The sequence below is a fragment of the Opisthorchis viverrini genome, assembly GCF_000715545.1.
Source record: "Opisthorchis viverrini unplaced genomic scaffold opera_v5_419, whole genome shotgun sequence".
NCBI lineage: Eukaryota > Metazoa > Platyhelminthes > Trematoda > Opisthorchiida > Opisthorchiidae > Opisthorchis > Opisthorchis viverrini.
In genome coordinates, this window is record NW_008752077.1 from 271496 (window position 1) to 293946 (window position 22451).

Below are 22451 nucleotides of genomic sequence, written 5' to 3' on the forward strand. Positions count from 1 at the left end.
CACAAGGACGCGTCCGGTCTCCCGAAGTTTTGCCAGAACCGAAGGCATACCATCTGCTACATTAAAACCCAACCATTCGGCACCTACTCAACATAGCCGGTCGACACTTCCGGCGGTAGTTGTGTATATCCTTAGTTGTAAGAATCTTTCCGAATTCATCCGCCACAAACTGCCGCACCTCAGATGACGGCGTTCCATATCTCAGCAGGGCCTGGCATGTGCCCAACTCGTCTTCGGTTAAGCGTCGATTGACTGGAAGCCGATCGTAAAGAAACTTTGACAGTTTGTGGTTGTGTTCCAGAAAATAAGACGTCACTGCCAGTTGGTTCCTTTGCCTCCGTAGACAAAACCGCACTGGGCAGCTGGTGCTTCGCGTACTTTTTTTATTAGAAATTACGCTCGGCTTACTAGCTTCTTCGGATTCCACGGCTTTCCGTTTTTCTTGGAGGGCGCCTGCTGCATTTGTAGTACACCCATTCGTAACGCAAACACGTGTTGGTGCTTCGATTACTGGATGAACGCACAAATCTAGTTAAGTTATCCTTCATGTATTCATTTAAGGTATTCTGAAATGCCGGGAAGGATGAAGACGATACACCCACAAATTTCTCGACGCACTTCAGAGGCGAAGCCATAGCAGACGAAGTTCAATGCCGAATGTGCGCCGGGGGGTTTTCAGTCCACGCATATATGCAAAGAAGTGCAACATTTTGACGTTAAAGATTTATTACGCCCGCAGGGGTTTTGAAGAAAAATACATTGTGCGTCTAGCCGCTGGCCACGTAAACCGGTAAAAATGCGTATTGTTGGTACTCCGCGACCTTAAAATTTCGTCCATTTCAACCATATGCTATAAGCACCGAAAAATGCAAATAGATCGGACTAACTCTCTGTTGAAGTCACAATTTCGGACAACATATAGTCTCGATGAAAATAATTTGGGTGCGCAAATAGCCAGCGGCGGGGTGAAACAGAAAATGTCACGATTTAACATAGGACGCTGATGGTGTAAAGTAAGCGCGGAAAACCGCCACAGTCAGGAGCCAGATCATTCACGGAGAATGGAGCTTTTGTTTTGATTATTCCAAGGAACACCTTCATGCAGCTGGGGGATGGCGAGGGGCACAACGATCAGCTTGGTTAAATATTTCCATGATGTTTCACTCGATTCAGGCGGAAGTTCCATCAACTCAGCAGACGCTACTGTAGTAGGCAGCTCGACAAGAGTGACCGCTTATCAACGTGAACAGCAAGAACAGTGTGGCCTACTGAAAACCATCTTGAATAGCGTCATTCTATGCCTCCTCATCGCCAAAGCTCTGTTGTCTCCGTTGCGACATGGATTACCGCCAAAAGGTTCTTGCATCCCTCTCCGTTCCAAGGGCAAGCGACCACAGAAAATGGACCGAGAGCCCATCTGGGGCAGCTTCTCTCAGCTACCCTCTCTCTCTCTGTCTTTTTCCCACATGTCCACTCTTCCACAGCCTTGGAAACAATGGAACTCCATCGGGAATTTCGCGCTCGATTAAAGCTTTCTTTTGAAATTGAAGATTGCAGGTGAAAAATACATCCGGTTATGCTAATTATGCTGTATGTTCCATTTCTGTCAAACAAGGTTTTTCACGTAGCCGGCACTTCCAGTGATGTATGTCCAGGGCTTTACAATGAGCATTTAAATCCGTAACATGGGACTAGAATCTTGACGTTCCAATGCCAGCTCCCTTCCGAAGAATTTCGAAGCCGCTAAGTGGTATTCATGGTCTGGTGCATTCTTGTGACTGGGAAAAATTGCCCCGCGAAAGAGCCTCGGCGAGCTATTTTTTCGGGGATTGTGAGAATAGAACTCAGAGATTTCGAAAGCTAAATCTGAAAATGTTTCAGTCATCTGACTGGCATCAAGCATACTCTTTGCAATCCATCATGGACAATCAAAGATAATCATGAATCAGTCAAATGATAAGTCATAAAAAAACATAAAAACATCACGGAAACCATGAAAACTCCGAATGAACTTCTTTTTTCATAGGATTGTTCGACTTTCTTTCGTATCGCTCTATGGACTTCCCCGCAATTTATAGTTCCTTCGTCAAACCCCCAACAAGCTGTCTACATAGGACGCAGGAAGTACCTGATTGAGTTTCCGGGATGTTTATATGCTGATGCTTGGACGCCTCCAGTTCTGTTATTGTGAACACATTAGGAGATATTCGCTCTCTTTCACTGGACTATCGTCGCTTCCCTGGGGACATGAAAATAAATTATGATCTATTCGAAGAAGCTTTGGCCAATAACTGTGCTGCTGCTGACGCTAGTATAACATAGGGGGTACTAGGAAATAAACGTTCGAGATGAGAAAGCACACGTACCATCTATCGCCATCTTACTTAGTCGGTGAGTGGCACATACTACTTCCGACGATTCCCTAGGCTGCGTCATGGACCCAATACAAATCATTCTGGGACGACTTAATGTAAACTGCACCCTGGCGAGCATACTGTTCGACATAGAGGACTTACGCAGTTTTGCCGCACCTTTCTTCGCTTGTGCGTTCCAGACAGAGTGAAGCCGCTGTATGACGAGAACTAAAGTGACCCAGGAAGCTTGGGCGAAATAATCGATCAAGGGTATCAATAGTGTGGTGTAGTGTCTGTCATTTTGGTAGATTTCTATATGAGCGTTGGTGTTGTCAAGCCTTGCTTAAGGAGTTTAGTTTACTGGGTTTTATTTCTGTTTTTCATCCACAGAAACTGTCCTGAACCCCTACATTCGGAGAATAACGGGCCCTGTTGCCTCCATAGTGTGCGTACTAAACTGGTCAGTGTATCCGTAATTATGGTATCCACTAGCGAGACTTAAGTTGCCCACCTTTTCACTATTTTCCGAATAAATTTCTCCCCTGCAATTTGTCTACTGAATAACGAACGCGACTCGAATATCTCTGACAAATGAAATTGTGATCGTAGATCCTGCGTTTTGTTTAAACTTACCATCCATCACGCAGGCAATCTTTCAACTTGGCGTCCTCGATCTTTTTGTCGTTGAAAAATATTTCGTAACCGAAGAGCACTAAATTGACTCTGGTTTCAATTGTTGAGGATCAGACAGTTTTCAGGTTCTTATACATGAACGAAGTGTATCGTGAAGGGAAACTATGTTGTCTGATTGATCACGTTTCATCGAGTCATACTTTCAAGTAGCATTTTATAATTCACATCGTTCATATATGGAAGAAGACGTTTGTGTTTCAAATTTCACAAGCTTGGAAGCCCTCGATGGAAGTCTGGAGGATGTCGATGGCGTTTTTTGCTCAGATTCTGCGAATTGGTCGCGGAGTTTGGGTTGCAGAAGTGTGGCACTTTCTTCAAGCATTCCTGTGGTACAGTCCAGTAGAACGACTGCTGTACCTAATATGATGCATCCAAACCCAAGTAAGCAGACCAAGTGCTTCCATTATATATGCATGTTAGCTTTCTGAAACCAGTGCGTATGCAGCGTTCTACGTGTAAAATTTATTCGTCCTAATATGATGCATTCCTCATGGAAAATTTCGCGGCGCCTAGTGACGTAGTCCACTTTTCGATGAATTATTAGGATGGAAATTTTCGGGCCGATCATTTTCGCCCACACTATACACATGAAGTACCACTTTACATTTTTACCTCAGTTTTCACAGGCGTTACTTTTATAGTAATTTAGGGTATCAGACGTTTCCACCATATCTTTTCAGAAATCAACAGTGATGATCAGGAGAATGTGATTTTTGCAATTCGAGGCTTTTCTTCCTCCTCATACAAGAGCTTTTTCGAACGACATTCTAGTTGTTTTTGACTTAACATCGGTCTTCAACCGAGATCTTCCTGTAAATGTGCAGCTGCGTAATTAAGTCCGCTAATCTATTTACTGTGATTTTTCTTTATCAGGACTATCTTCTAGACTCACCAGGTAATACTCTCTTACGTGCACTTTACTGTTAAGGGGGAATAAGTTTAAAGCATTTACCAAGATATCTAGCGGCTGTTACTTACAGTATGCGGTCAACCATTATTTAAACTTTATGGTACTGGTTTCGCGGGAACGTTACCTGCAAAGACGAATTAAATTTGGCCATTGCCTAAAAGAACGTTGACGTTGCCGTGCTGCCGTTTTGTCTAATTTGCCAACAGTTGCCTGCTGTTTTCTCACAATTTAAACCCTCTTCTATTAGCTAAATCGTCCTGCTTGTGAGAACATGCAATACGCTCCAATTGTGGACTTTTCTGGCTACTGTTTTTCACACACTGCCCAAAGGGTACTGCTATTCGATTTTCACCCTATGCATGCTTATTACTTCCCAAAATAAGTTTGTCCGCCAGCTCTTCTCGTTTGAGCGATCAGAGCTATATAGCCCGGAACAAGTGTTGACTTTCAGATGTCATCTGGCTCCTGGTCTTCGAGTGACATAAAATCGAATTTTCCTGTGATCGCACCCGTTTTCTTTCAACAAGGCGGAGCTTATTCACGAGGGAAGCTCATTGCGAGTAGTTACGGTTGACACCTGTGTTACAACAGCACGTAGGGATTTCCCCTTTTAGTGTTTGTTACTTGATAAGACCCGTCATAGTCCTGGGCCTGTCGTATCCACCTGGTAGATTCAAAGTCTTATTGTGGTTTATTCGTCCGCTATTGGTCATGTCTGGATATCCCATAGAAAGCACTTTTTATATTGAGTGATTTCCGTAGAGCGTCTTCTGCCGGTTCTTCACAGTTCTTCACATTTACTGAAAAAAGAGTGCGAATGAGGCTAGACGTTCCGTCTGACGGGTTAGAGATCCCGGTAACTCACGTCTGAAAAATTTAATGTGTATTCTATAGTCGGGACTGTCTGTCGAATGCCCGGCTTCTAATTATCTAGTATCATGCCAACCGTACGCAGTGGTTGAAGCATAAGATACGCTGACGGTTGAAATGTAAGTTGAGATGTATTGGTTTTCGTACTGAATTTGAGCATTCCCTACTGGGCTCGGACAAAGTGTTTACGACCAGGATAACTTGATATATAACATTTCATTCGTTAAGTTGTTCACATTCATGCAATACACTTTGGTTGTGTTGGCAAATAGACATAAACTGGATAACTGAAATAAATATCGGGACCTGGATTTATATGTTTTCATGAAGCAAAGTACGTTAAAATATCAGGGAATGACATACAGGATGTAGGTTTTAAAAATGCAGCGCGCGATATCACCATAGTATGCATTGGCATAAGCGGTAGTATATTTAGTACGGAAAACTGTGAAAATTGTTAGATTTAAATGATTAGGAATCCGTCATTTCCAGCATTTGTATTTTTTCATGGCATATGCTCTTCTCCTTACCTAAAAAACAGGGAAAAATTGTGACCTTTGACAGTTCGTCTTCTCACGTAAATGCGGCTTTGTCGCCAACCTGCTTCCGACTACGCTTATAAAGAGATGTTTTTGTCTTTTCTCACTGTTTACACAGTCCCCGAATCTGAAGGAGTTGTCGAATACGATCGTCATTTTGACGACATACTTCAACAAGTGGACGAGTTCTATACGTTATCACTTGTCGTAAGTGTTAAACTGGACGGATTGATTTGTTTTCGCATGTTCTTAGTTTTTCAGTGTGGTGTGCAAGAGAAAGCTCTTTGTACCAGACTCGCCTTCATATAATCTCAGTTCCGTGCATCCATGTCGTTGTTTTTCACGCGTAGGTGAAAGTTGCTCTGCCTAAGTCGATCGTACTAGATCGTAAACTGGCCATGGGAAAGACGAAAAGGAAATACGCAGTTTTTTGAATAAGTTGACAACTGTTTAACTTCTTGCGATCTCTCGTTTACACTCATTTCATATTTACGTAATTGGTCACTGCGATGTATCCAAGAGGGTTCACAACGAAATCAAAGTCCTGCTCATGAAACAAAGTATTTGCATATATGTGTGTATATATGACTCTCTGCGGTCGATTTTTAATAATCAGTCGCCTTCGTACCTGACAACCTGTAAAACCAGTCCTCTGGAGCCAGTCATCCTCTTGTATTCTTACACAATACACGGAAACTGCCGAATTGAAGGGTAATGTAGGCTAAAACAGATCACCTTTAGAATAACTGGTATTCACATCAAAACGGTGCTGCATAAGCGAGCGCAGTTGCGTAGGCTTCCAGACTCCTGCTCTAAGGAAGGAAAGCATGCTCCGCGCTTGGCTGAACGCGGACAAAGTGAGGGGAGTAGATGAGTATAGCGTCAGGTCCGAAGACAACAGGCCACTGTTGTTCGTTCCAGCAGGTCAGCTTCTGTTAGAGAAGCAACACTGTAAACGTGTTAGCAACGATTTAGCATCGGAAAAGCCTGTTTTTGGGAGATCCCGGAAGGTCGAGAAAAATGAGGAGCCTCGGGATGAAGGGAGAATGAAGTCTCCAAAAGATCCTGAATCCGTAGGGTTTTTTAACGGGACTATCCTTTCGAATATTTCTACCAGTGTCTATATTAGTCGTCTAAGGTAATATGATTACAAGTTACTGCCCTTGCCATCGGCTATTGAATTCACAGACTTTATGTTTGCATACTCTCCCCCCTCATAAGAGTAATTCCGCCGGATGGTTATATCCGTCTTACTGAACATTTTGAATGAACGTTATGAAGCCCTTTGGGAAGCTGTCTATCACAGGTGCTGCAACCGGCATTGGTTTCGTGCTCCGAAAATTGTCACAATTCTACTGGGTTTACAGTCTTTTCTCCACAGACTTTCAGGTGTATTATTATGAGCGAAAGAGATGATACGTTTACCGGTGATTTATTAGATGGCCGTTGATTTGTTCGCTAAGCTTGGCAATCAGATTGCAAGCTTGCCGTCACCAACCAAGGTGACACCATGTCCGTTCACTGATGATGTCACCTTGATTGATGATGGAGTGTTCACAATATGATTGCAGTGCTTGGCGAACAGATTAACAGCCATTTGATTAACAACCTAAAAAGAGGAATATGTAGGTATTTCTTCGGTTAAAATTCCCACATCACTTGTGCTCTGGACAATCACTTTGAGCCAGTCCTTAATGAATTGTCGGCAAGGCTCTGCTCAAAACAGAGAAGCATCTTTTTGGAAAAGGATGGGATTGTGACCCATCGAGTAGGTTACGCTCACGAACCCGCATTCTGTCCGTAGTAGCTGGCCGTGGAACCCCACAATAACTATCTAACACCGAGCTCAGGTTCATTTAATATGAATGTTAGATAAGAAACGTTCGTTCATCTATCCAAGTTCCGATAGCATACCAGGCTGTTTGCCTTTTTTGCAGTTTTCTGCAGCTCACAGATACGAACTTGGAATCTTGTTTGCAAATACATACCATCACCACCCAATTTTTCAAATGACCATCCGAAATAGGACTGGTTTAGGAATCTGTTTAGTTCCCTGTCTGTCTGTCCTAGGATTTCTGGCAATATTGCACACAAGGGCATGCATTCGAGCACTCAGTTGCTTATGATTTGTGTAAATTCTCTAGTGTTTCTTGTGCTGTTGACTGTAAAGAAACAAATTACGGCAAATTTTTCCTCATGCACTTACTGATTCGTAAATTTTCTCATGTTTTACTTTCCAGCCATAGTATAATAATATCATAATATACAACTTGTTATAATACAGTACAGTGTATTGATGAGCTGATTTTAACGCGTCCGCAATCAGGGCGCGCAGTGGATGCAGCGGCCACCCCGTATTCTTTCCAATGGTTACTCTAGGGCTACTGAAGGTGGTGTGAATTTATATCCTACCCAAAACGTGGCCATATATCTCATTAGGTCAGAGGTTTGCATTCATAAGCTTTTGTTTCAGGCCTTTTAGTTAATTCGGGCCATCCAGAACGACGTAAAGATAATGTACCGGAAAGCACTTTCTGTGTTCTTGAGTGGCCTGCTTTGCGTGCCACCTGTATAGGTTCAACGATTCAGCTCCTCCTCTGTCACCTTTCTTCCTGTTCGCCCTTCGAATTTTTTCGTGATAATCAAGTACCAATCGATACGTCCCACTTATACATATTGAGTGAACTGCCCACAAGGATTTGTCGAAGATTGTTCCCAGAGTACACATTTGGAGGGAGGTAAGCAAACTAATGTGATAACAAGAGTGTGCCCGATGTCATATTATGGAGCGATACGTCGCAAGCGACTTCAGGATCCCGAATTTTGATTAAGCAGTTTCACTGTTATAAGAGCAAGTCGAAACCAAATTTGTAAGTTATCTCAATCGCACACATGAACATTACAATATAAACACCACATAAACATCACATAGGAAGGACCCACCCGTGATGAGTGAGTGAATGTGATCTGAAGCGATATGCGGCTCAGTACTGGCTTGTTGACATGTGATATTGAAAGAGTAGCTAATGCGAAGGTGGGCCGATCAAGAGTGATTGTTCGTGATGGCCTGCGAAGAATCCATCTCAAGGTATTACCGGACCTGGGTAACTGTGTCAGTAGATAGCAAAAGGGTTATTGCTACCTATACCCTAAATATACGATAAACTACTCTGGCTAACTCGAAGTCAAATCTAAGGTTGAGTCGGATTGACTAAGTAGTTTGTTCCCTGAGCCAACGGCTGGAATTGTGCGGTTTACGGAAGCGAGAAAATGGTCCGTCTGTTTCCATATTTTTAAAGGACATAGGGTTTTTTGGACAAGGACCATACGAATTCCTGTCTGAAGATTTTGGCACTAACCTTCACTGACGAAAAAATAGGCTAGTTCTTTCGAATGAGGAAGAAGAGGATGGAATAGTGTTGCAACCCAAACTGTTTTATCGTTCCGAGTTAAGTACAGCTGCTTCCGGAAAAATAAAGTACCCGATTACTCGGGACACCGGATGAAATTCCGATTCCTTTTTCTAACTTTTCGAACGTTGCGTTCACAAGTTCACGGCCACTTTGGAAATGTCGGTGTGCCATGATTAGACCAGCATATGTTGTTGACCGGATGGTCCGTTCTGTTCAGCAGTTGAAGTTAGTGATATTTTGAAAATGGCAACTCACTGACGTCTATATTTTTGATAATCAAGAAAATAGCGAAAAGGTACGTTTGGGCGATGTAAAAACCACCTTTTGTGTTTTTGTTAAGAACGACTTCTGCACTCACTGCGCACCCGTATCGATTTATAAGGTTTTTCCTTCCAAACGTATTATGTGCCTCATTTCAATAATCAACACATTTTCGTCGACCATGTTGGTCCGATTATCTTGGATCCGAATTTGAAGTAATTGTGTCTTGAAAAAGCATAAGTATTCAAGAAATACTGGGTATCCTTATTAGTGTAATGATGAATGTTAAAAAATATCTCCACTCTGTCAACATGACTTCGCTGTGAGATCGCGAGGCAGAAAAACAGGGAAGCAAGACTGACTCTGCCTTGACGTATCTATTATAAATTCATCTATGAAATAGCCGATCTTTTATGTTTGCTAACTTGATAAATGTCCAAATTACAAAGCTTTTCAGTATAAATTCGAATCATTCAGTTGTCAGAACCCCAAGAAAAGTTATTGGTTTCAATATTCTGGATCCTAAAATGTGTCTTCTCTCTTCTGTTTATTGTTGCCATTGTAAAAGGATTCACATCAGTATTTAGCTATATTTACTCTTTCGTTGTGTAGTATGCAACGGGCTTTGTGGGAGGCTTGAGTTGTTGACAAGTTACCCAGCCCATAGGATGGCACTTGAAAAGTCAAAATCGCAGGTCTATCGGCTAGTAGCTTGCATCCTAATAAACAAATTACCTCGATCTCAGGGCCCGGTTGATTCCCCCTTCTGTTTCCCGTAGGAGCACCATCTTGAAATGCTTTCCACAGGTAGAAATATCCTTACTCTAACAGGAAGCTCTTTCTCTTCTCTCTTCCTACAGGTCCGTGTTTTTCGTGCGTTGCAACGTTACACTCAGACTCGGGGAGAGAAACATATATTGCGCCTGGCAGGGGATCTGTACCTCCGAAAACAGGTACATCAACTCCTGTCCACACATTTTGCCTACCAATCCGTCTTTGCAGGTCCCATTTTCCACACGTTTGACCATTGGTGTACGTCATACGTGTTTGGAGTTGACGACACAAGGTGGAAAAAGGAGTAATATTAGCAGTAAAAATAGTGCTTGTCATAATCAGATTGCAAGGGAACTCGCGAAGTGTCTCAGTTGTTTGGGATACACCTTTCGCGGAGAGCACCTACTTCTGACATAATCACTCTTCGGGAGTGCCGAGCAACTATGATGAACGTAAGCATAGTCTCGGATCGGTGTGGAGGTATTGTGTGGAATGAGAAGTAGAATAATGGTGTTGAATATTGTTCCATCACCATCATCTCAGCCCTATGTGCCATCGATCGTAATGTTGACTTTTTGGTTCACAAACAGGATCGTTTTATATTGAGGAATCTGCTCCCCTCGATCCTCCAAGGCCAGTTTTGGACATGGACAGTCAGTTGTTTGTGTTTGCTTACCGTTTTTGGCTGTACGTATTTACGACACGTTTGTACGTGGCACATGGCGTTGAGTGTACGCTGGTGTCATCGGCTTTCACACCCGACCCGGTATGACGGAAACCTTGTGGCTGATTCACGAGTCTTAACTATACTAGCATTTATTACACCTTGAGGAGCACTCAATGTCTTACATTTCAGTTTCTGGTCTTTATAAGTGTGTTTCCATACCGAAAATTCTTCCATGCTTTGGAAACCATCTTGTTTGGCCGGAACTATTGATGGCACGTGGCTAATATTCTTCTGTAAGCCGTTCCACATTTATCACTCGGGTTTACTTTTTATGTCTCGTCATGCTGTTAAAAAATTAGTGATAATAATGATAGGGGTATTCAACCAACGTACGCGGATTTAGTTTGATTTTTGTTTTCAGTTCCGGATTCTTCATTTTAAATCGTTGTTAAGGTGCACCATTTTGATGACCATCTAGGTACCGTAAATTGCAGGTGGAAATCCTTCTGGGTTTTGGTACGGTATTACCTTTTCTTCCGTGGTAGGATGAGGTACTGATATCGGTCACATTCAAGCCTCTGTAACTTCCTTCTGTCCACAGTCGCAATTGCATGAGTTCGCCGCAACTTCTCACCATGTTATCATTGATATCAGCTTCAAGGCGTGGTTCATTCGCAGTCTGTCGTACCGTGTTTGAGATGGCAACAATAGGGTTTTTAGGTGCAAATAGAACAGGTACAGAGTGACGGTGGTGATATAGGATTAAACTAGTAATTCCTGCCCGCAACCGTATTTATTAACTCCCCTCGTACCATTCGGTTATGAACGTTTTATTTGGCGTATTCCTCAACCGTAGGTCAGAATATTATTATACAAGATTGTACGTCTGCTTCCTTTGCAAACAGCTCTTCAGTATAACTTAACTAGGAATTGTACTACGTAGGCCAGTGTTGAAAATCCTAACTCACCTTCCCAAACTCCAAACTTCGCTCATCAATGTTTCTTTGCCACAATGAGAGATAAGGCGTTTCTTGACAGCTGCAATCTTGATATGGTCGCCCATCTTGGGAAAGAATGTCTTAAAGGACCGATGTAAATTGAAGGATTATCAGAAGGCTACACAGTTTGGGCGTACCTTTTGGTTTTCGTCTGTATCGATCTTGACATCCGTCTTGTACATATTCTGAAACCAATCATCAGTATGTACACAGATGACGCACATTCGGTCGGTGACGAAACATACACGATATGGCTGTCATGTTTGGTTAGAAGAACAGCTACCGAGGAGGCAACCGTATAAGGAATCAATGAAACGTTAGGGTGGGTAACCAAGTAGACCACTGGGAATTAGGATGGTAGATTTGAATATCAGTTCGGGTGGAACAGCAACGAATGCAATTTATCTCCACCCAGCTTGGGTGCGCTTATTTGATTTACTTGGAGTTCTTATCCGAAAATGTCGAGTTCCATCCAAACATCCGTTTCCGTGGTTGATGCTGACGAAGGGGTCACATAAACGATCAAGTTTCATTGGGTACTATTAAACTCAAGTGGTTCTCGAATTGTTCTGGTTCCCAGTTCGGAACGATAGGGGTTTCTTGGACAAGAAGATTAGGGAACCTACTCTTCAAGACCTGAGTATTCTTAAATTATGCTCATTCGGAGGGTTCATATCCGTCAACCTTCTGTGCGACCACAAATCTTTTGAAGAAACTTTAGGTTTTACTGCGTCCCTTATCTATGTGGAGAAGTCGATACCCAGACCGCCTCTTCATGTTTTCCACCATTTTATTCCTTAGGAATACGTCATTATTTTCTGGCTTATAATAGAGCTATATACTAGCGAGCGCTATTATCTAACTCTCTAACTCTGCAGTATATTCACCTACCGTGTATATCACAAGCATTCGACAAGACAATATCTGAGCTCCCGCCTGTTTCCTCATGAACAATCAAGATTTTTCATATCCACCAACCCCACCGACCCATAACCCAACTGTCGTTCTCGTTTTATTGTTTTAGACCCTTCAAGCTTATTTTCAAATTTGGACGTGGCGCATGCGAACAAAGTTGGGATCGGTCGACCGTTTATCAACTGTGGCTCGTGCTCATCACGAACATTGGATTTTACAACGCTTCTGGCATCGATGGTGTCAACGAGTCCACGACCGAAGGCGGTTTACAACTCTTTGTGAACTGGCAAATCATCACCAGTCTGTCACCATGAGTAGTCGCTTACTCTCTTGGGCATTCCATCAATGGCTCACTATGGCTCGTGATTCACACAAAGCGAATCATTTCTACAGGTAGGGCCTTTATCGTGTGCTTTGTGATTGGTATCACTTGCGGACATTTCGCTAAGTCTTGGTACATTGACTTTTAAACAACTGGCACTAAACTGAGGTAGGTTGGATCTGGTCAAACCATCGATATGCAATGCTTTTCAAAGGGTTTAAAAGATTTTTCATGTTTTTTACTCGCTTCATCTATCTGTAAAAAGCTGTTCACTCAGGATAGAAGTAAATCTGTCGGCCTTATATTTTTTATTGTCCCGTACAGACGATTCGCCGTTTCTGTGATTGGATGTTACTGTATAAACTATGGTTTTGTCTGTTGCTCTTTCCTCGAAATCCTCAGTCACAACATCTACCCGGTATTATGGGTGTCATTTCGCTTGGTCTCGAAATTCACTCAACTCTCCTTTTAACCCTGTTAATTTCACACGACGCTCCGTTATTCCCTTACTCTTCTTGTAGACGGAAGCTCCTTTGTTTGGCATTCAGCTCCTGGTGCAGTAAAACACAACTAAGCACCAAAAAACGCTGTCAAGAACGTCTGGCTATAGTACATCACAAACAGTGGCAACAGAAGTACTGGTTCAATATGTGGCTGAATCAGGTTACAGTAGAACAAGAGTGGCTGTCTAAAGCGGAGGAAGTCATACGAAAACGCCAGGTGTGTTCCTCTAAGCTGACGTTGGTTATAGGACTGATATATTTTTGTAATTCCGAGGGGCACCAAATCACAGTCTCGTATTATCGTTATTTCGTTATCAGTAATAGTCACAATACAGACCGTTTGTTGCTCACTTCGAAGCTATTTACCAAATAAGTGATTTTTAGTTTTTTGATTGCAAACTTTATTACCGGTGGTTTTTATGCCTCTGAAACTAGTCGTTTTAGTTGTTCATGATGCTAACTGTTTACGGTTATATATCCTGTTCCTGAGTTTTTAGTCGAAAGTCGTTTGTTTGTATGTACCTGCTCAATTTCTTTATTTACCATGTAGTAGACCGAAGCAAAAGCGTGAAACTTCTTGAAAGCGGGCTTTTTCAGGCATCACCCTTATCCTGACAGCCAGATAAATTTGGGCCACTAGTTCACTTGTAACTACTGCAGGAAAGCATAGCTTTGCAGAACTTCTGTCCGCATAGATTTCTGCAACGGCTCCATCACACGGATAATAGTTATGTGCTAAATAACCGCCCAATTCTCACGAGGAACTTGTATAAACTTGAGGCAGATTTTCCCCGGTTAACAAGAAGAATGTGTAATCTTTTTTGCCCGGAAATCTGGTCCTCAGGATCCAACAGGATAAGTCACCAGAATCCTGTTTAAAGAACCGAAAATTCGAGCATACTTTTGATGTTTTTTCCACTTTGGCTTAGGGTGCTCACTGAACGCATACACATCTGGTGACAAAGATGGTTATAGCTTATCCCAATCAGTTCCTTCACCTCTTCCATCCGATACGTGGTTTCATCTATTTTGAATGCAGCAACCGTTCCTCATTGTGTCTATCCTTGAAAATGCTAACTGGGAAAGGGGCACAAATTCACCAGGCAATGGGGGATAAAGTTTGGCCAATTTTTTCGCTGGCAGTTCACACGGATGAAGCATGCAAAGGTGGCTCAAAATGGCTCAGTGGTTAGAGTGCTAATTTACCGACGGAAGGCTCGTTGAAAATGCTAACTGGGAAAGGGGCACAAATTCACCAGGCAATGGGGGATAAAGTTTGGCCAATTTTTTCGCTGGCAGTTCACACGGATGAAGCATGCAAAGGTGGCTCAAAATGGCTCAGTGGTTAGAGTGCTAATTTACCGACCGGAAGGCTCGTGGTTCGAACCCAACCTCTGCACTTCGACTGCTCTTGTCTAGGCGTGGGCAACCTGGCAGTATCTCAGCCCTCGTGCTTCCTCCGGGTAGCATAGCAGCTAGGCACTGGAAGTGTGTTACAGCTGAACGATTTTTTTAATCTGCAAAGGTGATGCATTTATTCAGAATTTTACATCGTTACAACCGTTGCGTAAATTGTTACTGATTTTACCCCTGGAATCGACGGTATAACAACCGAACCTTAAGACGAGTGGTTAGTCGAGGTAGTATTACTCAACGCCTTTACAGTTTCTGGTCAGAGACTGGCGACGTCAGAATGGACTCGCGTTTATTCACCGGTAGTTCTCAATCATTTTTCCTACCGGTTTGTTTTCCCAATCTGCTAACGGATTGCCTGTATTTGCCACCCTAATTTTTTCTATGTGAGACGAATCAGGAAATATATAAGAGAACACGAGCAGTACACATCAATGTCGGTCCAAAAATAGACTCTTCTTTGTCGATACTTGGTTCCGTAACTAATTTTAAAGAGTTTCGTATGCAACTGATGTGCTACGTAGAATAACCTATTTAAGTTGTACTTCCCGTGCATACCTAAGCTGTATTCTCCGTAAGTCGTCACATTATTTTAAAGCTCTGATAATTTGCGGTATATCCAGATCTTTGTGCTATTTAGGTGAGGGGATTTTTCGGAGCTTAATCAAACGCACTCCTGTTATTGGCTTTTCCACATGCTGCTTCCGAGTTTGTCGATACAGCCAGATTGCTGCTACCGTTTCTTAAGGTTGTTTTGCATTGCCAGGAGACCCATTTAGGTTGCGGTCTGTTACAAATCTGGACGACTTTATTTAGTCCTGACCATCTCAGACCTGCTTCACATTAGCATAAAAACCGGTAAGTGAATCAAATGGTAGCCCAAGCTTAAGTGTTGATGGATGTTGTTTACTTACAGTCGTGGTCGCCATTGACAACGTTTTTGTATCTTGGTTACCATTTTTTCTGCGTTGTCGGCCAGATTTTCGGACAATGGTTTAGCACTCTTTATCCCCATTAGGAGTACTCTTCAACCTGCGCGACCGAATTGGTCACAAATGATAGGAGGCCGTTTTTTAGGTCCCTATGGCTACGACAGAAATATAAGGTATCTGATAGTTTCGTTTGTCAACACGGATGACTAGGAGTGAACGTATTTGATTTACTGCGTTTTGGAAGGAGCGAGTGACCCCTTCTTGCTTCTTTGGAAACATGGAAGTCGAAAGTCTGTGAGAATAAAGAAGCCAGTAGCGACAGTTATATGGACTTTCACATCAAGCGGATGGGTGTGTTTGTCACTCATTAGACACATTGCTTGTAACCGAAAGGACAGTGAGATGAAGTGATGAGCGTTTCTTTCACGTTATTCAACAATTCTGTCTTAGGTTTGTCGCTTGTTTAAATAAATTCTATGAAAGGCCTTCCCGTGTGCCAGGGACTTCCTAACATGTTTTTAAGGCATCTGCTACGCAGCTCAATTTAGCAGGTCATCCCACTCAATTTACACCATATCCAGGTGTTATCGATGGCTGACTGATGACCGCCAGGACTGACCGCATTTGCTTTGTGGTTCATGAGAGTTAACAAACTAATTTATGTCGTCCTGTAGCCACATAATTGCTATGTGTAGATTTGTCATCGATCACCAGCGAAGTGAAACTCATCGGTCACGTGGATTTGGTGTTACAACTTCGGTTGAAAGCGTCATACATTATCATCACCGCCGGCTTATTTTCAGATTATCCGATATTGGGTTTCCTCATAATTCATAAGTACGTGCTTTCGTATTGCTATAGTTTAAGTACGTCCATCCATGGTGCACATGTTTAGCGTTTATGTGAACCAGCTAGTACCATATCTCAATCACTGTTTGAGCTAATTACATTCCGTCTAACATCTATGGTTGCAGTTTTTATCAGTACGTCTGAATTCACTGTTCCAGATGAATTACTGATCGTCAGTGTCAACTGAGCGCACCCTTAGAACACGCTTCTTTCTCTTCCGAGGGGATTACCGAGATATTCACTATCTGGCACGTGGCACTAAAAACCCTCTGAAAATACGCGTTTGTGTTTCGCTTCATCTAGAGGATGGAAATCCAGCTAAAAGCTTACACGCAAGATAATTCCGGTTACGTTTATTCTGATGCTTTNACTGTTCCAGATGAATTACTGATCGTCAGTGTCAACTGAGCGCACCCTTAGAACACGCTTCTTTCTCTTCCGATGGGATTACCGAGATATTCACTATCTGGCACGTGGCACTAAAAACCCTCTGAAAATACGCGTTTGTGTTTCGCTTCATCTAGAGGATGGAAATCCAGCTAAAAGCTTACACGCAAGATAATTCCGGTTACGTTTATTCTGATGCTTTGGATGGCCATACGATCTGCTTCTTAGTGAGGTGACAAATTCGCATGACAAATTGACCGTCATGTAATATTTTCATCCTGATGGCAGATCTCTCAATCAACTTCCCTGCACTTCTGCCGTCAAGTCTCCTTTTCCTGCCTAATTTTATTGACACTCAGTGAACAATATTTCCCATAATCTGGCTTATTCATCGTGTATTCAACCCACCAGCTTTTTAAATTTGCTGTCTTCCTGCATACCCAACAGTCCCAGGCACAATTTCGGTTGGTGAAGTCAGCTTGGGACAAGTGGCGAGACTATGCTTCTGTTTGTCACCGGAAAGAACAAGCAGCCATCGTCCACAATGAACAACGAACTTTACATTTGGTTTCAGTCGCCTTTCGTCAATGGTATGTTTGGGCCACTCGGAAACGGAATCAGCGTCAGATGGTGCGGGCTCATCGTAGTGCTATGAATGAAAAACTGTTGCGCACGGTAATCGGATTTCGGTTTTCCATTTGCGTAAAATATGTATACAACAAATTCATGTATTGAATCCTTCTATTGTGTCCGGGTTACTATGGTAAATTGCTGCTACCACAGCCAAACAGTTCTCAATGGCACACAACTCTTGGTCGGGGTGCTCATTAGTATGATTACAGTTCATTTTCATATCTGTTTTGGTCCTGACTTATGGACATGTAGGAGAAACTTGGCCAGTATCAACTACTGAGATGTCCTCTAATGAGCTATACTCTTAATAATTACTTATCCAAACATTACTGTGTTTGGAGCCAAGTTTTTGGTTGCTTTCGGCAAAACATCGCCTTCTCTATCCGACCTGGTAGCAAACAGTTTTGAGTTGACTCTCTTACTTGCCCAATTGTGTGGAGAAATCTTTACAACAGAATTGCCCGTCATCTTTACTTTACACTTTGAGTGTATTTTTCCACCATCAACAGTTTTCGCCTAAAGTTACAAGAATCATTGAGAGGTCTAGTATCCCCCATGTGACCGTTCTGAATATATAGTCTAGCGTCAAGAACGGTTTGCTTACTGCTTATTACTGGCGGCCTGTTTTAAGCAGATTAATTTTAGTTTGCCTGCAATAAGAATTCAGGAACCTAGCGAAATGCACTCACATGCAAATAAATTACTTTTTCGAGAGACTTACCTGGAACCCAGCTGAAACTCTTGCTTATGATGTTTTTAAGCATCAACCTTATGAGTAGTGTATTACGTCTATACAACTCAGGATCTTATCAGACCGATCCACGATGAAGTCGTAGCCCCAAGGGCGTGAATTTCACATTGTTTGGCTCATTCGTTATGTTTACTCAGAGGTCGACTGACATTCCTGCATTCATACTGAACACTTACTTCAAATGGTTAGCTCCATTCTCTTGGTTTGGATGTTTGTCACTGATATCTAGTCCTTCGTAAACAAGTTGTACACGTTGACAGGTCTAGTTAGCGACTCCGTTAACCATGAACTCCACACTGAGAATCTCTATCTTTTTTTTGGGAGACGAAAGATAGAATCACGGTAGAAATGCTTGACCCCGATGGAAGAGTGTCTAAAAAGGTGAACTTGGCCGATTGGTTTCCACTTTCCGTACACTGGTGGTTTTTTCACCGGGTCAGACAGAGCTGATCCTTATGGTTTCACTATTTAGGAACTACATTGAACACAATATAAGAAATGTCAAGTTTCAAGTAGAGTCCCTCTTTTTCGAGTATCACTTTAAGTTTTTTTTCGATTACACCGGAGCTTCTATACTGCCGTTTATTCAAATTATCACTCAATGATTTAATTTGCCACACTTTCACTTTCCAGATGATTTCCCGGTGGCATGAATACACAACTTCTTATTCGAGGCGGTATACTCAACTGCAAGCGTGCTTTGAAGCGATGACAAAACTTAGACACTCCCACGCAATACAACAGGCATTCTGGCGCTGGCGAGTCCAGTGGAAGCTACAGATAGCTGATAAGTTTGCGTCAAGGTCGTTACTTCAGCGTAGCGTACATCAGTGGTATCTTCTTCACTTGACCAATATTCAAAAATCACGTCAATACCAATCTGCCGTACGGTTCCGCGAGATAACTCTAAAGGTAAACGTCTTTCTGGTAGTGATTGTCTGGCTTCAGATATGTTCGCTTCTTCTCACCTCTGTTTCTTCTATCGTTTGTAGTTCCTCAGCTACGCAGCACTTCATCGATTGGCGTCTGAGTTGGATCTTTCTTTGTGCATTGGCGTATCGCGGTAGTGAATAGGTACGGATAGGTTGACTTGTTATCTTTCGTAGCATTCTCTTGGGGCTCGCGTGAGAGTGCTTACAATTCTGCAATGCAGATTGTGCAGAACCGAAAGTCTGTGTAACGTCATCATCATCATTGTCAGCTGTAATAACCGCGTACTTGTAGCTGTCAAAGTTTCGTTCACCGATGATTCGGGGAGTTGGGGTAGTTAGCTGTGCATTGAGGGCGGGCATTCGTGCGTAAATTCGGCACTGTCACTGGACTGTCAGGTGGGAAATTTGGAAGGGAGCTATGCATTGTAGGAATAGTTTGGATGCCTGAGCGCCATTTAGGGCGCGACTGGGCCATGTCTGACAGTGTCTCTAGCCATTGATGTCGCCGGTCTCGGGGTCCCCATCCGGGAAGATGGCAATGACCAGCACAGCTGAGTTTGCTGCTAATGGCTTTCATAATTCGCTGCCAAGTCATTGTTTGACCGCCTTTGACTCTCTTCTACCCTTCACGTGGTTGTGCGAAAAGAGCCCTTCGAGGTATTCGGTCGACTCTCATATGCAGCACGTAGCCAAGCCAGCGCAACCTATGCAGTGTGATCAGTTTATTTATCGAGGGTGAGTTATTTCTTCTGAATAATAGCATTCGACATACTTTAGCATTGCTGATCAGGTGTTCCCACCAGACTCGGGCAGTGCTCCAAAGACACCGATGGTCAAACAGCGGAAGTCTAGTGACGTTCTCGGGACGCATCTGCCAGGTTTCTGACCCGTTTAGTAATTTGGAGAGCACCTCAGCACTGTAAATTCGACCCTTGACGGACAAGCCAGTTACGCCAGTTTATTTATCGAGGGTGAGTTATTTCTTCTGAATAATAGCATTCGACATACTTTAGCATTGCTGATCAGGTGTTCCCACCAGACTCGGGCAGTGCTCCAAAGACACCGATGGTCAAACAGCGGAAGTCTAGTGACGTTCTCGGGACGCATCTGCCAGGTTTCTGACCCGTTTAGTAATTTGGAGAGCACCTCAGCACTGTAAATTCGACCCTTGACGGACAAGCCAAGTTACGCCTACGCTACAGGTGACGCAGTTTCACAAGAGCTGCTCTGGCCTTCCCAGTCCGGGTGGAAATATCTTTCGCGAGACCACCGGGACTGATATAGCTGCCCAGGTAAACAAATTTGTCTGCTGCCTCAATCGGTTCATCTGCAAGCATGAAGCTAGGGTTCGAACCCACCCAGTCTTCGTTGATATATATTATTCATTTAGTTCCATTGGACTCACTGAGGCAGTATGAGTTGTTGATTGGCTCGCGTGTTCGCTCAGGAGATATCATTCCGGCGTGTAGTCTTCCAAGCTTTCTGTTTGAGCGGACCAACTCCTAAGGTGGAAATAGCCAGATACCTGTGACTGATGACCAGACCTTTCTTTGTTCTCGACTTTAGAGAATGAAATTGACACAGAACCTTTGTTTAAATTTTGCTAAATCATACCTCATATGTTAATCTACTCGTTCCTCCAACTCGACGCCTCGAATAAACTCGGTTTCACTGTTCACTTACCTACCTTGGTAGCTTTGGTAGTCTAGGGATTTCGTATGCAAAAGGTCTCCAAAAACGTTTCCAATTAGCCTTCGAACGACACATAACTCAGCTTCTAAGGTGAAAATACCTATAGCTGGTTTGTATAGTGCGGAGGTGGCATGTTTTCTAACCACTCGAGAAAATCTGGGGGTTCTGATGGTCGTCTCCAACAAGAGTGCCAGCTGCCAACTACTATTGACTCAGATACATTTCTCCATTCCTCCCAGAACGGCGCTGACCTAGGGCGTAGTTTGAGTTCGTGTCTTTGTTTTTTGGCATAGCTTGTTTCACCCTTCTGCCACGGATGACAATCTCGAAAATTCAGCCTCCCCTTACTACTTACAAAATGTGAGTAGGCTGCTCCGAAAGGCCGAGCAAGTCGTCTGGGGCGCCAGCCGACGGATAGGCTCACAATATGTGCAGAATGAGTGGCACTGCATGGTCGGCAACCTGTAGTTCAAATGCAGAATGCTCATACCTTATCCATAGGGTTACTTGCTCCAGAATCATGAGATGCGCAGTGCTGATAATTGACAAGGGTCAAGTGCTTTTCGGCGTAAGGTGGCTTATTTTTCCATAACCGAACGCAACGGCGTACACTGTTTTTGTAGGGTAAGTTACTACTGACTTTGACGTACGTCCTAGATTTGCGAACGCATGTCAAATTTACTATATTATATCAATATTGGCTAGATTCGGATAATACACTTCGTCCACACGATGAACGTGACTTTCTTCATTAAAACATTCATTTGCAGCTCTGGGGACGATGGTCGTTTTGAAGGAGCGTAATTATGACTGTATTTCAGTTGTATATAAGTATTTCTGAGAATTCTGCAAAAATCATACAGTTTTGGTAGTCTTGAATTGGGCTGCGGTACTCTGATTCCCGTTCTCCGTCCTTTAACGTGATCTTTGGGATTTGAGATTATTTGTGAACACAGCGCGTTAGCGAACCATCAGTGCTGAACACTGATGTCCTACTGTCGATGATGATTATGACCAGAACACATGACTCAGCTCACGGTTTTTTGACGGCAAGTGTATCATAATGGCAATATCAGTGTTATTATTAGCATCGTTGAACTGTATCCACCATTTGCACACTATCCACATTATAGTTACAGCCAGAGGCTGTGATGAGGCTCCAACGCACTTTATGGATAAGTGAAGTCGAGGAAATCAGTCATCCAAACGTGCTACAATGACTGTGCATTCTAGAACATCTGGTGGCGGGAAATTAAGGTGGGGTTAACAAGGGATTCGATTGGCTCTTGTTCACGCTATGTGGCATGTCGAAGGGCTTTTTTCAGTGTACTAGCAAGCGTTGCCTTACAACTCATAACAATCGGTGCGGGAGAATGCACCCGGTGGAATTACCAGAGCTGAGATTCTGTCAGGTTGTCCCAGAATAAACAGGAACAGTCAAGATGTCAGGAGTGGGTTTGAACCACCGATCTTCTGGGCAAGAAGTTCGCGCCTTAACCGGTGAGCTGTCTCGAGCTCACAGCAAGTGTTGCCCTTGATAATGAATTCGGTCAGGTATGTCAGATTACGGCAATGTTTCGAGATAGCCTGTTCATTCGCTCTTGTTTGCTATGTAAAATCCTTCTGACTGGAAGTGGCTATGA

The 22451-nt window shown here is 43.1% G+C and overlaps 2 protein-coding genes across 2 annotated transcripts in view; one reads left to right on the top strand and one right to left on the bottom strand.

Annotated features, from left to right (window-relative positions):
• Positions 1-3082: 3082 nt before the first annotated feature.
• The window catches only part of T265_10889 (hypothetical protein), a gene marked incomplete at both ends in the record, with an annotated part of 72230 nt that continues 52861 nt past the window's right edge, over positions 3083-22451 (top strand). The window contains 7 exons of the mRNA XM_009177387.1: positions 3083-3428; positions 5485-5573; positions 9901-9993; positions 12504-12787; positions 13238-13436; positions 17248-17475; positions 18818-19096. Coding sequence (XP_009175651.1) covers positions 3224-3428; positions 5485-5573; positions 9901-9993; positions 12504-12787; positions 13238-13436; positions 17248-17475; positions 18818-19096 — 1377 coding nt within the window. The remainder of the gene's footprint in view (positions 3429-5484; positions 5574-9900; positions 9994-12503; positions 12788-13237; positions 13437-17247; positions 17476-18817; positions 19097-22451) is intronic.
• T265_10888 (hypothetical protein) overlaps positions 6838-22451 on the bottom strand; it is a gene marked incomplete at both ends in the record, with an annotated part of 41280 nt that continues 25666 nt past the window's right edge. Inside the window, one exon of the mRNA XM_009177386.1 lies at positions 6838-6975. Coding sequence (XP_009175650.1) covers positions 6838-6975 — 138 coding nt within the window. The remainder of the gene's footprint in view (positions 6976-22451) is intronic.